We start from the raw sequence: 13,752 nt of genomic DNA, 5'->3' as shown, positions 1-13,752 counted from the left end.
CACCGACCAGGGAAGCACAGAGTGTAGCTGGAGACCAGGGAGATAGGAGGGATTGACTGCTTTTCTCTAAGTGTGCGCTGAAGAGTAGGGTCCCGAGCTCTCAGCTCCTCTGGGCCTGAGACTGGAAGGCCACCATTTTCATTCCCAACCTCCAAAGCCACAGAAAGCATTCAAGGTACAATAGCTCCTGAAAGTGAACCCAAGCAGCTTACTTAGCCTGGCCCATGGCAAGGGCAGTGCAATTCCGCCTTGGGCAAAGACATTTGAAAATCACTGGAACAGGTCCCACCCAGAGAGGATCAGCAAGAACATCCAGCCAAGACCAACTTCAGCAATCAACAAGAACTGCAGAACACCAGAACTAGGAGAAAGCAATGCATAGAATTCATGGCTTTTTCCCATGATCCTGTAGTATTGCAAAGTTAATTTTTAAAAATTTTTTTCTATTTTTTTAACTTTTCTTATTTCCTCTTTTAACATTTTTAACTATCTTATCTTAACAATGTCTTTTTTAAAAAAATCTTTTAATATTTTCATTGTTATACCCATATTTTATTGTTTTATTGTATTTAACCTTTTTCTTTTTTTAATACATATAGAGTTTTCTTTTTTTTTTTAACTTTGGATAAAATTTCTTCTAATAGGACAAAACATAACCGAAATCTAACACATAGCTTTGTTCTAGTCTCCGCCTGATCACATTCTCTCCTCTTTCTTTCTTTTTTTTTTTCCAAACCAACTTATGTTATCAATTCCTTTTTTTGAATCTTTTAAAAATTTTCCTCTTTAGTCATATTCCATCCCTTCATCATGTTTACCCATATTTTTGTATATATATAAATTGTTCTTTCATTAAAATTTTGCTTTTTTTTAAAAGATTTTATTTATTTATTTGACAGAGAGAAATCACAAGTAGATGGAGAGGTAGGCAGAGAGAGAGAGAGAGGGAAGCAGGCTCCCTGCCGAGCAGAGAGCCCAATACGGGACTCGATCCCAGGACCCTGAGATCATGGCCTGAGCCGAAGGCAGCGGCTTAACCCACTGAGCCACCCAGGCACCCCTTTCATTAAAATTTTGGAAAATAGTTTCTTCTAAGAGACCACACTATACCCAAAATCAAGTGGGTGGCCCCGTTCTATTCACTGGTATAATAAATATATATAGAGAGACAGATAAATATATAAATAGATAGTTTTTTTTACCCCCTTTATTCTCCCCCTGGTTTTGGATCTCTTCTGATTTGGTTAGAGTATACTTTTCTGAGGTCTTTGTCACTCTTTCAGTATTTTATTCTCTCTATCATATATTGTTATCTGGATAAAATAACAAGGTGGAAAAACTCAGCACACACACACAAAAAAACCAAAAACAAACAAAAAAGCAAAACAAAACACAAGAGGCAGTATTGATGGCTAGGGACACAATCAATATGGACATTGGTAATATGTCAGAATTAGAGTTCAGAATGATGATTATCAAGATGCTAGCTGGGCTCAAAAAATGCATGGAAGATTATTAGAGAAACCCTGTCTGGAGAAATAAAGGCCCTTTCTGGAGGAATGAAGGAACAAAAATCTAACCAAATTTAAATCAATAAATCTATTATTGAGGTGCAATCAAAAATGGAGGCTCTTACTGCTAGGAAAAATGAGGCAGAAGAGAGAATTAGTGATATAGAAGACCAAATGACAGAAAATAAAGAAGTTGAGCAAAAGAGAGTCAAACAACTACTGGACCATGTGGGAAGAATTTGAGATATAAGTGATACCATAAGACAAAAAAAAAAAAAAACAAAAAAAAAAAAAACAATAACTGGTATCCCAGAAAAAGGAGAATGATGTAGAAGGTACACTGGAGCAAATTATAGTTGAGAATTTCCCTAATATGACAAAGGGAACAAGCATCAAAATCCAGGAGGCACAGAGAATCTCCCTCAAAAAATCACAATGGAATACTATGCAGCCATCAAAAGAAATGAAATCTTGCCATTTGCAACAACATGGATGGAACTAGAGCGTATCATGCTTAGTGAAATAAGTCAAGCAGAGAAAGACAACTATCATATGATCTCCCTGATATGAGGAAGTGGTGATGCAACATGGGGGCTTAAGTGGGTAGGAGAAGAATCAATGAAACAAGATGGGATTGGGAGGGAGACAAACCATAAGTGGCTCTTAATCTCACAAAACAAACTGAGGGTTGCTGGGGGGGAGGGGGGTTGGGAGAAGGGGAGTGGGTTTATGGACACTGGGGAGGGTATGTGCTTTGGTGAGTGCTGTGAAGTGTGTAAACCTGGTGATTCACAGAACTGTACCCCTGGGGATAAAAATATATGTTTATAAAAAATTAAAAAATTTTAAAAAAATCAATAAAAATAGGTCCACTAAAATTTACAAGTATTAGCAACAAAGAGAAATCCTGAAAGCAGCTCAGGACAAGAAATCTGTAACATATAATGGCAGAAATATTAGATTGGCCCAGACTTATCCATAGAGACCTGGCTGGCCAGAAAGAACTAGCATGATATATTCAGAGCACTAAATGAGAACATTATGCAGCCAAGAATACTATATCCAGCTAGGTTATCATTGAAAATAGAAGGAGAGATTAAAAGCTTCCAGCACAAACAAAAACTAAAAGAATCTGCAAACACCAAACCAAACCTACAGGAAATATTGAAAGGGGTCCTCTAAGCAAAGAGAGAGCCTAAAAGTAACATAGACCAAAAAGGAACAGAGACAATATATAGTAACAGTCACCTTACAGGCAATACAATGGCACTAAACTCCTATCTTTCAATAGTTACCCTGAATGTAAATGGGCTAAATCCCCCAATCAAAAGACACAGGCATATGTCTACAGGAAACTCCTTTTAGACCCGAAGACACTTCCTGATTTAAAGTGAGGGGGTGGAAAACAATTTACTATGATAATGGACATCAAAAGAAAGCTGGGGTAGCAATCTTACATCAGATAAATTAGATTTTAAGCCAAAGACTATAAGAAGAGATGAGGAAGGACACTATATCATACTGAAAGGGTCTGTCCAACAAGAAGATCTAACGATTTTAAATATCTATGCCCCTAACATGGGAGCAGCTAACTATATAAGCCAAATAATAACAAAATCAAAGAAACACATTGACAATAATACAATAATAGTAGGGGACTCTTAACATATCCCCCTCACTGCAGTGGTCAGATCACCCAAGTAAAAGATCAACAAGGAAATAAAGGCCTTAAATGACACACTGGGCTAGATAGACATCACAAACATATTCAGAACATTCCATCCCAAAGCAACAGAATTCACATTCTTCTCTAGTGCACATGGAACATGGAATATTGTCCAAAATAGATCACATCCTGAGTCGACTCCTTAATTTCTCTTCTCTCTTAAGAATTAAGTAATTAAGGGGCGCCTGGGTGGCTCAGTGGGTTGAGCCGCTGCCTTCGGCTCAGGTCATGATCTCAGGGTCCTGAGATCGAGTCCCACATCGGGCTCTCTGCTCAGCGAGGAGCCTGCTTCCTCCTCTCTCTCTGCCTGCCTCTCTGTCTACTTGTGATCTCTCTCTGTCAAATAAATAAATAAAATCTTTAAAAAAAAAAAAAGAATTAAGTAATTAAGCAAAATAAGACAAAAAAAGAAGAAACAGAGAAACAAAAATCCACATTTAATAAATAAAAAACAAATAGCAAAAAGGTAACTTTAAAACCAACCATACCAATAACTATAAAACATGAAGACAGACAAAAATTCAATTAAAAGGCAGAGATCTTCCAGACTGGCTAAAAATGTAAGGCTCAACTCTATTCTGACCACAAGATTCATACTTTAAATATAAAGACACATAGAAATTAAAATTGAAAGTATGAATATATATATATATATATATATATATACATATATATATGTATATAAATATGTATCTCACACTGGTAAGGAAGCAAGAGTATATTAATATCAGGTTAAATGCACATTAAGACAAGGAACCATTACCAGAGATATAAAGGAATATTTCACAATAAAAAAAAGGAAAAATTTTTTGAAGACACAGTTACAAAGTGTGTATATCTCATAAGAGGAAGTTCAAAAATATGAAGTAAAAACTGAAATAACTAAAAGGAGAAATATATAAATTAAAAATCATAATTGGAGGTTTCTTCCTCAGTAATTGATAGAGTAATTAGACCAATTAGACCAAAAATCAGTAGGACTATGTATGATTTTAGCAACACTATACAATACCATGATTTAATTGACTTCATCAATGATTGTGTCTCACATGCCACATGCAGAATGTACATAGAGTGTTCATAAAGTTAGACCACATTCTGGCATAAAAACAAGTCCAAAATTTTCAAAAGATTGAAATCTTAAACAGTATATTCTCTGGTTGCAAAAGACATTACTTAGACATCAGTATCAATAAAATATCTGGAAAATAAGCAGATATTTGGAAAATAACAACATACCTAAACCCATGGATTAAGGTAAACATCACAAAGAAAGGAGCAAAGAATTGGAAATAAAATACAATGCAAATACTACACTCAGAAATTTATGAGTGTCAGCTAAAGTAGTACTTAGATGGAGCTTTATTATTTTACATGGTTATGTTTATTAGAAAAAAGAAATATTTAAACTCAGGGATCTAAATTTCTACTCTAAGGATACTGATAAAGAAAAGATCCTACTACAGTATAAGTAACACAGTTATTTTTAAAAAGCCTAAATCTGGGACACCTGATTTAGTCATTAAGTGCCTGCTTTTAGCTCAGGTCGTGATCCCAGGGTCCTGGAATTGAGTCCTGCATCAGGGTCCCTGCTCAGCAGGGAGCCTGCTTCATCCTTTCTCTCTGCCTCTCCCCCTGCTCGTGGTCTCTCTCTCTCTCTCTGTATCTCTCTGTCTCAAATGAATAAATTTTTTTAAAAATCTTTTTAAAAATTTATATAAACAAATAAACAGCCCAAATCAGTAAAATACAAAATAAGCAACAAAAATGTTTACAAAGGCAAAGGTTAAAAAAGGTTATTTGAGGATAATAATGGCATTGATAAACATCTAGTAACATACGAAGAAAGAGAAAGGGGGAGAACTCAAATTGTCAAAAATACAAATTAAAGAGGAGATATCCTTATAGATCTTGGAAAAATTAAAAAATAATAAAATATTTTGAATAACTTTGTCAGTAAATTTGAAAAATTAGGCAACAAATAAAATTTAACAAAACTGACCCAAGATGAAATAGAAAACATATATGTGCATAATTACTTTTTCTACTGCTGCTAAAACAGATATTTACAGCACCAAATAACTATTTGAGTCAGAAGTCTGGACACAGTGTGACTCAGCTGGGTACACTGCTCACTGTGCTAGGCCTTACAATGCCAAAATCAATGTATTGGCTGGATTGGTTCTTACCTGGAGGCTCTGAGGAAAATTCTACCTCTAAGCTCATTCAGTTTGTTGGTAGAACTCACTTGCTTGTGGTTGTAGGACTAAGATGTCTATTTTCTTGATGTATTGACTTCTTTAGGCCAACAAGTCTCATGCTTCAAAATCTTTGACTTTCCCTTCTTCCACATCTCTCTGACTGCAGCCAGAGAAACTTCTCTGCTCTTAACAACTCATGTGATTAGATTGAACCAACTGAATAATCCAAATTAACTTCCCTATTTTAAAGTATGTAACATTCACTACATCCACAAAGTCCCTTTTGTTATGTAATATAATTTATTCCAGGGATTGTTTCAAGGATTAAGCCATAGATATCCTTGGAGGAGGGAGGGAGCTATTCTGCATACCACAGTATAATAAAGGAAGATAAATTATAGATGACAGATCGATCAACAAATGCATAGATAGATAGATAGATAGATAGAAAGAATAAATAGTTGAATGATAGAGATATTGTATATATTTTGATAACTGAAGTTGTTTAAAATTTTTTTTCCACAAAGTAAACTCCAGGTTCCAATGGTTCCATTTATGAAGTCTATCAAATACTTTATGAACCCAAATATACCAATCTCAGACACCAAAATCATTTAGAAAACTGTAGTGAAAAGAACAATTTTCAGTTTGTTTTAAAAGGCCTGCATAACTCCAATATTGTAATATCATAAAAAAATTACAAGAAAATCATATACCAATATCCATCATGAATTTAAATGCAAAAATCCTCAAAGAAATATGATCAAACTGAATCCAATGATACGCAGAAAAAACAATACATCATAGCTAATTGAGGTTTATCTAAGGAATGCCAGATTAACTAAAAAATAAATCAATATAATGGGATCGGGAGTGAGACAAACCATAAGAGACTCTTAATCTCACAAAACAAACTGAGGGTTGCCAGGGAAAGGAGGGTATGGAGAAGGTGGTGGGGTTATGGAAATTGGGAAGGGTATGTACTATGGTGAGTGCTGTGAAGTGTGTAAGCCTGATGATTCACAGACCTGTGCCCCTGGGGCAAATAATACATTATATATTAATTTAAAAAAAAATTTTTTAAGCTAAAAAAAATAATAATAAAAAAACAGGACCCTCTAAAATGTATTTCCAACTCCAAGGGTTTAGGCAGTAGTGGAAGGAGGTGCACAAAGAGGAAGGGTGGAAGGTCAGGGGGATAGCTGGGGATGTTAATAAACAAGACAGCCATTAAATAAATAAATAAATAAATAAATAAATAAAAGCAACAAAATACAGGAAACTCATTATGCAATTACCACAACAGATGCAGGAAAAATATTTGACAAAATTCAACATGCATTGAATGCTAAAAACAAATACTCTCAGCAAATTAGCAATCAAAAGAAACTTTCTCAGTATAAAAAGGGTATCATACCCATAACAACAACAGCAAAAACAACAAAACTACTACAGCTAAGTTCCTACTAAATGGTGAAAGATGTAAGGCTTTCCCCCTAAGAGTGAGAACAAGATAATGATGTCTACTCCTCTTTTTACTCAACATTGTACTGGACATCCTACTCTGTGGAATAAGATGGGGGGGGGGGGGGAGAAAGGAAGTTACTGGAAAGGAAGAAGTAAACTGCTTTTATTTGCAAATGATACTACTGTTTCTGTAGAAATTCTTAAGCAATCTAAAAAATCCACTAGAAATAAATAAATGTAGCAAGGTCTTAGAACATAGTCATAACAAACAAATCAAAGGAAGTGTATAGTCCAGATATATATAGAGAGTCCATCTATAATGAATAACCTAGATTTCATCCAAACTTTAAAAAATTCATCAAGACACTATTAAGAATATGAGTATTCAAGCTATAGAATAACAAAATATTTTTAAATATATACATTTATATTAATACATTAACACATTAGATATATGCATATGTATATATATATGTATAGACATATAGATAGATAGGACAAAGAACTAGCTTCAAATTTATATAAAGGACTACAAGTAAACAATAAAACAACCTTCCATAAGAACAAATCGTTAAAGAAAACTTTAATAAAAGTAGTTATATAAATGACCAGTAAACACATGGAAATGTGCCAAAATTACTGGACATCAGGAAAATGCAAATTCAAATCACAGTGAGATACCACAAAATACCCATTAAAGTGACCAAAATTAAAAAGACAACTGACACCATATGCTGAGGATTGTAAAGCTACTGGAACACTCATTCATACATTGCTAGTAAGAAGTACTACCATTTGACTTTTTTACAGTTAAACATACACTTGCCCTTTACCCCAACAATTTTACTTCTAGGTATTTATCCAGGAGAAATGAAAGCATATTACAAAAGACCAATATGATACTGCTTATAGCCTTAACAATAACAGGACCAAATTGGAAATTACCTTTTAAAATCCACCAACTGGGGAATGGATTTTACAAGTATGGAAGTATGGTAGATTAATACAAAAGTATAGTATGCATCAATAAAAAGGAATGATTATTGATACATGCGACAACATAGATTAATCCCATATCCTAAGCAAAATAAGAAAGACTCAAGAGTAGATAGTGCATATTCTACTAATGTTTTATTGTACGTTTCACAGAACTACATAAAGCTCTAGAATAAATCAAGCTGCTTTATGATTAAAAAAGAGTCAAGACTTTAAGTCAAGGAATTAATTAGAAAAAAAATATGAATGAAAGAACTTCTGGGGTTGGTTGGAAATGTTTTATATCTTTATAATAGTGTGTGTTACACAGGTATATCTATGTATCAAAAATCACAAAATTGTTCACTTAAAATTTGCGTACTTCAATGTACATTAATATCTAAAAACTGTAAATAAATGAAAAAATTCTGAAATCTACCTAATTCCAAGTAAATCTAAAAGATTTCATCTTCACATGTCATGGTTACCTACTAAGATTGTTCTTGTAGATCCTCTGAAACCAATTAATGAATTAAAAAAAGAAGAAGAAAATGTTTGGATAATCCTTTACCTATACACTTTTGAGGTAACACAACTGTTAGGTTGGGTCTCTTTTGTGTATCACCAGTCCTAGGAAAACCCATTCCTACACATAAAAATATATATATATTTTGGAATACGATGGCCAGGAAAGGGATTTTTCAGTTCCACTATGAGCTTAGAGTGGCAAAGCAAAACTGTGATTACACCATGCAATAAATCTACAACTTCTTAGACTGAAAAAGTGGAAAAGGAAAATGATTTTTAGATCATGAAGTTTTATTTTTACTTTTCAGTTAATGCCCCTTTCTATACTCCACTTTCTTTTATAGAAGAAAGACAAACACTTCCAGAATTTGTTTAAATAGAGTCAGAAAGTCTTTATGTCAACTAGGAGTTTTCTCTGTTTCTGTAAGGGGTGAAGACTAAATTTTCATTTCTTATAAAGATAAAAGGTTTATCCCAAGGTTAGATTTGGTCAGAATGCCATGTCATTTCATAGCCAAATGAAACAGTGATATTTAGATTATAATCCTTTGTGAGTTGCTTTTGTATAAAGCATGACTATATTTAATATCTATTATAGCTTTTACCTCAACTTCATCTTTAGCATACATCTATATTCTTTCTTCAATCCCCCTCATTTTTAGTCAAGCAACCTTTTTTTTTTTCCCCACTCTGCTTCATGCTTAGGGTAAATGTTTTTTTGTTTGTTTTAATTTCCTAAATAGTTCGAAGGCTATACATTTATGAGATGACCCAAAAGCTTTATAGATAACAACACTAAAGACCAGCATTTAATGAGAGACAATGGATCCCACTTTGGTCCTGCAAGAAAATAAGTATATCTGCAAGAAATTGAAATTCCAGAGACAGAAAGCGAACTCTATCAATAGGGCCCTTGTTCTTTACATCACCTCTGTGTGTCTTCTTGAGGAACACAATAACAGAAGAAAGAACCCGGACTTTCTAGACAGAAATCTGGCAGATTTTGATTCTGTCATGTCAGAAAAGTTATTTAATCTTAATAAGCTCCAGTACCTTACTGTAATTAGAGTAATGGTGACCTCTAGGATTATTTTGTGTTTTACACACACACTCTCTCTCTCTCTCTCTCTCTCTCTGTGTGTGTGTGTGTGTGTGTGTCTCTCTAGCTATCTTTCTCTCACAAACGCACACACACAATGAGATCTGAATGTAAGGAATGGTGCTTGGCACAGACAAAGCACTAGATAAACTAGAATTTGTTCATTTCTGGCTCTTGAGTCAAATGACAATTTGTTCATCAGAGTTTTGCCCTCAAGTCATGAGCACTGCTAGTCCCCATTTCATTTGGCCTTCAGGATTTATGGACTCAATGAATGAGAAAACACAAAATGACCATCTCCTACATTAAAATTCTAACCCATTATTTGGAACACTTACCAAATGCTATTCCTAGTTATTTAGTCACAAAGGAAATATAGACATCAAAGAGTATTATTATGTATTATTTTAATAGTTACTATAAAAAAACAATTATTATCCCTCATTTTGCTTCAATTCAGAGAAATATTCTTCAGAAAATATTCATATATCAAAGACATATACCTTGAACAGACCACTAAGCTATATATATAAGCACATCAAATGCTTTTTTTAAAAATTACATAATTTTTAAACATTCCTTTGAAATAAGAAAATAAATAAAGAAGCCAGCAATTAAAGAGCTTGTTTTGTTTCACATCAACAAATGGACTAAATATTTTTAAATGGGGAAAAGAATTTCTTAGGATAAATGAACTATAAAATGAGGATTTGCTTGTGACTCATTTTTCAGAAACTACATAAAAAATTTGGAGGCATATATCTCAAATGATAATGTGGTTCAGTCTTTAAAAAAAAAGGAAAATAAAAAAGAAATGTCAACTACTTATCTTCCTGCATTTTCATGTATCAAAGTCACCTGGAATAAATGATTATATTCCAGAAGTATAGGTACTGAGACATTACTTGCCACTTAAAGAAAATAAAAGCATGGTTATAGTTTTTATTCTTCCTATCATTGTATATATTTGAAGCCCTGAATAATAATATATCTGAAAACCTGATAGAGAGTCATCATAGCAAAAATTTACTTGTTAAATGGAATCAGTGAATGTGTTTTAATTAAATATACCACAGAAAAAAGTCTTTGATTCTTAAATTATACATAGAATTCATTATATTATTTGGACATTTAATTTTTAAGTTTCAAAAATCTAGCCCAATGAATAAAATATAATACAAATATAAAAATAGCTTTATCCACAAATAAACTAAATTTATTACCTATTTTTACAATAATTCATTGAAGTTCTGAATAAAATAGAGAATTATAGTACCTACTACCTAGTTAATATGAAATGATTTAAATTCTTCCTAAGGCATTAATTTCATACAGTCTATTACATTTTAATGGCCTTGTGAACATTCTAAGCAACTCTTCTAAGAAAATAAAAATTCAGATGCAGCATAGTTTTTTTAGTAATCTATTTTGATAGACTTCAGTGCATATATGAGGTTGACTTTAAATACTAACAATCTACTTGTAAAGTCTACTGTCAATGTTTACTTATAATCAAATATGATTAATTTAGCCAGTTGGTTCCTGGCAGTACCCCCAGTAATGGAAAATTATCATAAGCCAATATATCTTGATTACAACAGCCTGTACCTTTATTGTCTGTCCAGGTTCCTTTCACATCAGGTCTGTAATGAAAAGCTAAGTCACAAACAGAGATATTAGAAGATACACAATGGGACCACTGTTTTTTAGAACAAATCATATTTTCAATAACTCACAATGTAATTTGAGGGCTTCCATTATATAATCCCTCAACAAACAATTAAACTCTACAGATTTTTTTCCACTGAATATCACTGTTAAATCACATAACCTATAAAATAAATTAAAAGTAAACCAGCATATGTTTAAAGTCTTTGATTTGTGAAAAAAACAACTGGGAAGCGTTTAAGCAAGTATTAAAAACAAATATTTATATTGTTAGATTTGGCAGCAGAGGTGGGTTCTCAAGAGAGACATGTTCCAAATGGTGTATTCCATTCTCTTCTCAGCCCCATTCATAAAGTGCCTCTGTTAGGCAACAGGATCACTCTGCTAGATTAATGAACACAGGTTGATGTTAGCACTAACTGTGCATACAAAGAAGAAAGCACCACTCATTTTTACTTAAAAACAAAATCTGCCTAAGCAACATGCTTAGGCAGAGGCATCTTTCCACCAACGTCGAAGTAACCAAACCTAACTGAATGGGGAATCGGAACGTACAACAAATGGGCACACCATTCAGGATACCTCAGAGGGGGGTCTCCAAAACGCAGAGTAAACTACTTTTGTGGATAGAGATTAAAGGCTGCCGTGCCTTTGGCATGTGTTTATTATTCTCCCCCATACTACAACTAGGACCCTAATTGAAGACAAGAGACTTTGGGGACCCTAACATTGTCTTAGCCTTTCTTAAGGCGCCCTTAACCAAGTGGAATTCGCTCCATCCCGACTCCTATAGAGAGCTCGCAATCCCAAACCTGAAATCATTGCATTTGCACCGGGATCACAAACCAGGCCAGCCAGGAGGGAAGATCAATGGCAATACCAGACCGCCTGTTCCCCTGACTTTTGTTTGCTCAGGTTTACATTTTAGACGGACATTCACATCCTCCCTGCGGAGCCTGGGAAGATATTAAATACTTCTATTCCTCAAGACAACCCAATCACAGTCCCGCAGAGCACAGAGGAACCCAACGGTGTCCCCAAGACCGAGTCAGAACCTAGACCTTCCTTGCGGTCGAGCACAATTTGTGCTTGGAGAGAGAAGAAAGCATCTGTCTCAATTCCTCCTGAAGCCATACTTTCTGTATAGACCCACCTGCATGGGAGCTTCGTGTCTCATTGTTCTCAAAATGTCCTTTCTCTCTGGTTAAGACAGCGCTGGCGAGGGCGCTGGGTCAAGCATGCACAGCCCGCGCGCTCCACGTTCCACACTCTGCACTCTTGGGGTTCACTAGCCGGCTCCAACATCAGCACCGGAGCTGTCCCCTCCTTGGCGCCGCACACGCGTACTGGCCGGGAGTCCCCGCGCGCTCCTGGGACTTGTAGTCTTAACGCGCGGAGCTTTTCTCGCAAATCCGCGAGCTTTGAACTACAACTCCCGGCAAGCAAGCATTTAAAGAGGCTGCTCCTCCAGTCAGACTTGGCCGCGGAGCCTCCCTTCGCCTCCCTTGGAATAGCTCCTGGTTGTGACCGCTCGGAGCTTCCCAGCCAATTTCTTTGCGAGGCTCAGGAGAAAGTGACTCCAGCTCGTATCAGCGGGGAATTTTCCCTTTCTACTCACAGACTTCGTGGCTAGACTGTGATTTTCTGGTTAGGAAACGCACTACCTTGTGCTAATTCCCGATACAAGAAAAACCGGAGCTGCGTTCTGGGACTCTCCGCCCTACACCTCCTTATCCCGAAACGGGAAAGTTTACATATATCTATAAGCAGAGTGGGGCGGTTTTACAATCCCACTCAACAAACACGGGTAAGAAAGATGATGAATAGCACACACATAAAGAAAGTAGTTCACTTGCACAATTGCATTGACAAGGCACGCGCGCGCGCTCACACACACACACACACCCCAAAGTCCGTCAAAGCGACATTTCGCGCAGAGCATGCAGGAGGAACTCCTTTCGGCTCACCTTTCCGTACAGCTCCATTGCAACTCGAGGATCCGAAATTCTCAGTAACGCCCTCTCCTACAAATGAGGTTAGGGTCTTACACAGGAAGCAGAGCTAAACGCACAACACAATGGAAAGGGTGGGGGTGGCGGCTGGCGGAGAGAGAAACGAGGGACGTGGAGAGAACAGCTGATTTAGATAGATGGCTTCTTTCCTCTGGAGGGAAAGCGTGGAGTCTTCAAGTGCCAGCTGCGGAGAAAAGGCTGAGAATCTCTTAGCAAGTGCCAGGGGCGCGATTGCGCTGGGCGGCCCCTCCCCGAGGCCCTCCCCCAAGCACCTTCTACCGTCATTAGAGCGCACACACAAGCGCTGCTGGCCGAGGGTTGGAGAGCTGATAGGGCACTGGGTTATTTACCCAAAGCAAGTCACATAAAATGAACACATTCATCACCAGAGCCTAGAAGCACCGTCACAGAATGAGATAGGAGACCTCTATTAAGTTATCCTGTTCTTTCTTTAATGCAGTTATTCCTTGCGTTATAGAGGTACTCATTCCGGATGAGTTCAAAAATGGTTTTGAAATCTAACCTTACTTTTGTCATACTTATTTTCGCCCTAATTTGACTCAGA

The 13,752-nt window shown here is 35.9% G+C and overlaps 1 protein-coding gene across 2 annotated transcripts in view; it reads right to left on the bottom strand.

Annotated features, from left to right (window-relative positions):
• Positions 1-13,481, bottom strand: part of RAB3C (RAB3C, member RAS oncogene family) — a 296,308-nt gene extending 282,827 nt beyond the window's left edge. Inside the window, exon 1 of one of the 2 annotated variants that reach the window (XM_059175041.1) lies at positions 13,143-13,481. In XM_059175041.1, coding sequence (XP_059031024.1) covers positions 13,143-13,160 — 18 coding nt within the window. In that variant the 5' untranslated portion in view covers positions 13,161-13,481. Of the gene's footprint in view, positions 1-12,328; positions 12,528-13,142 lie in introns of those variants that run through there. The other variant, XM_059175040.1, reaches the window with a different exon arrangement.
• Between the last annotated feature and the right edge of the window lie 271 nt (positions 13,482-13,752).

This window comes from Mustela lutreola, chromosome 5 (genome assembly GCF_030435805.1).
Source record: "Mustela lutreola isolate mMusLut2 chromosome 5, mMusLut2.pri, whole genome shotgun sequence".
NCBI lineage: Eukaryota > Metazoa > Chordata > Mammalia > Carnivora > Mustelidae > Mustela > Mustela lutreola.
This window is presented reverse-complemented; position numbering and strand designations above follow the sequence as displayed.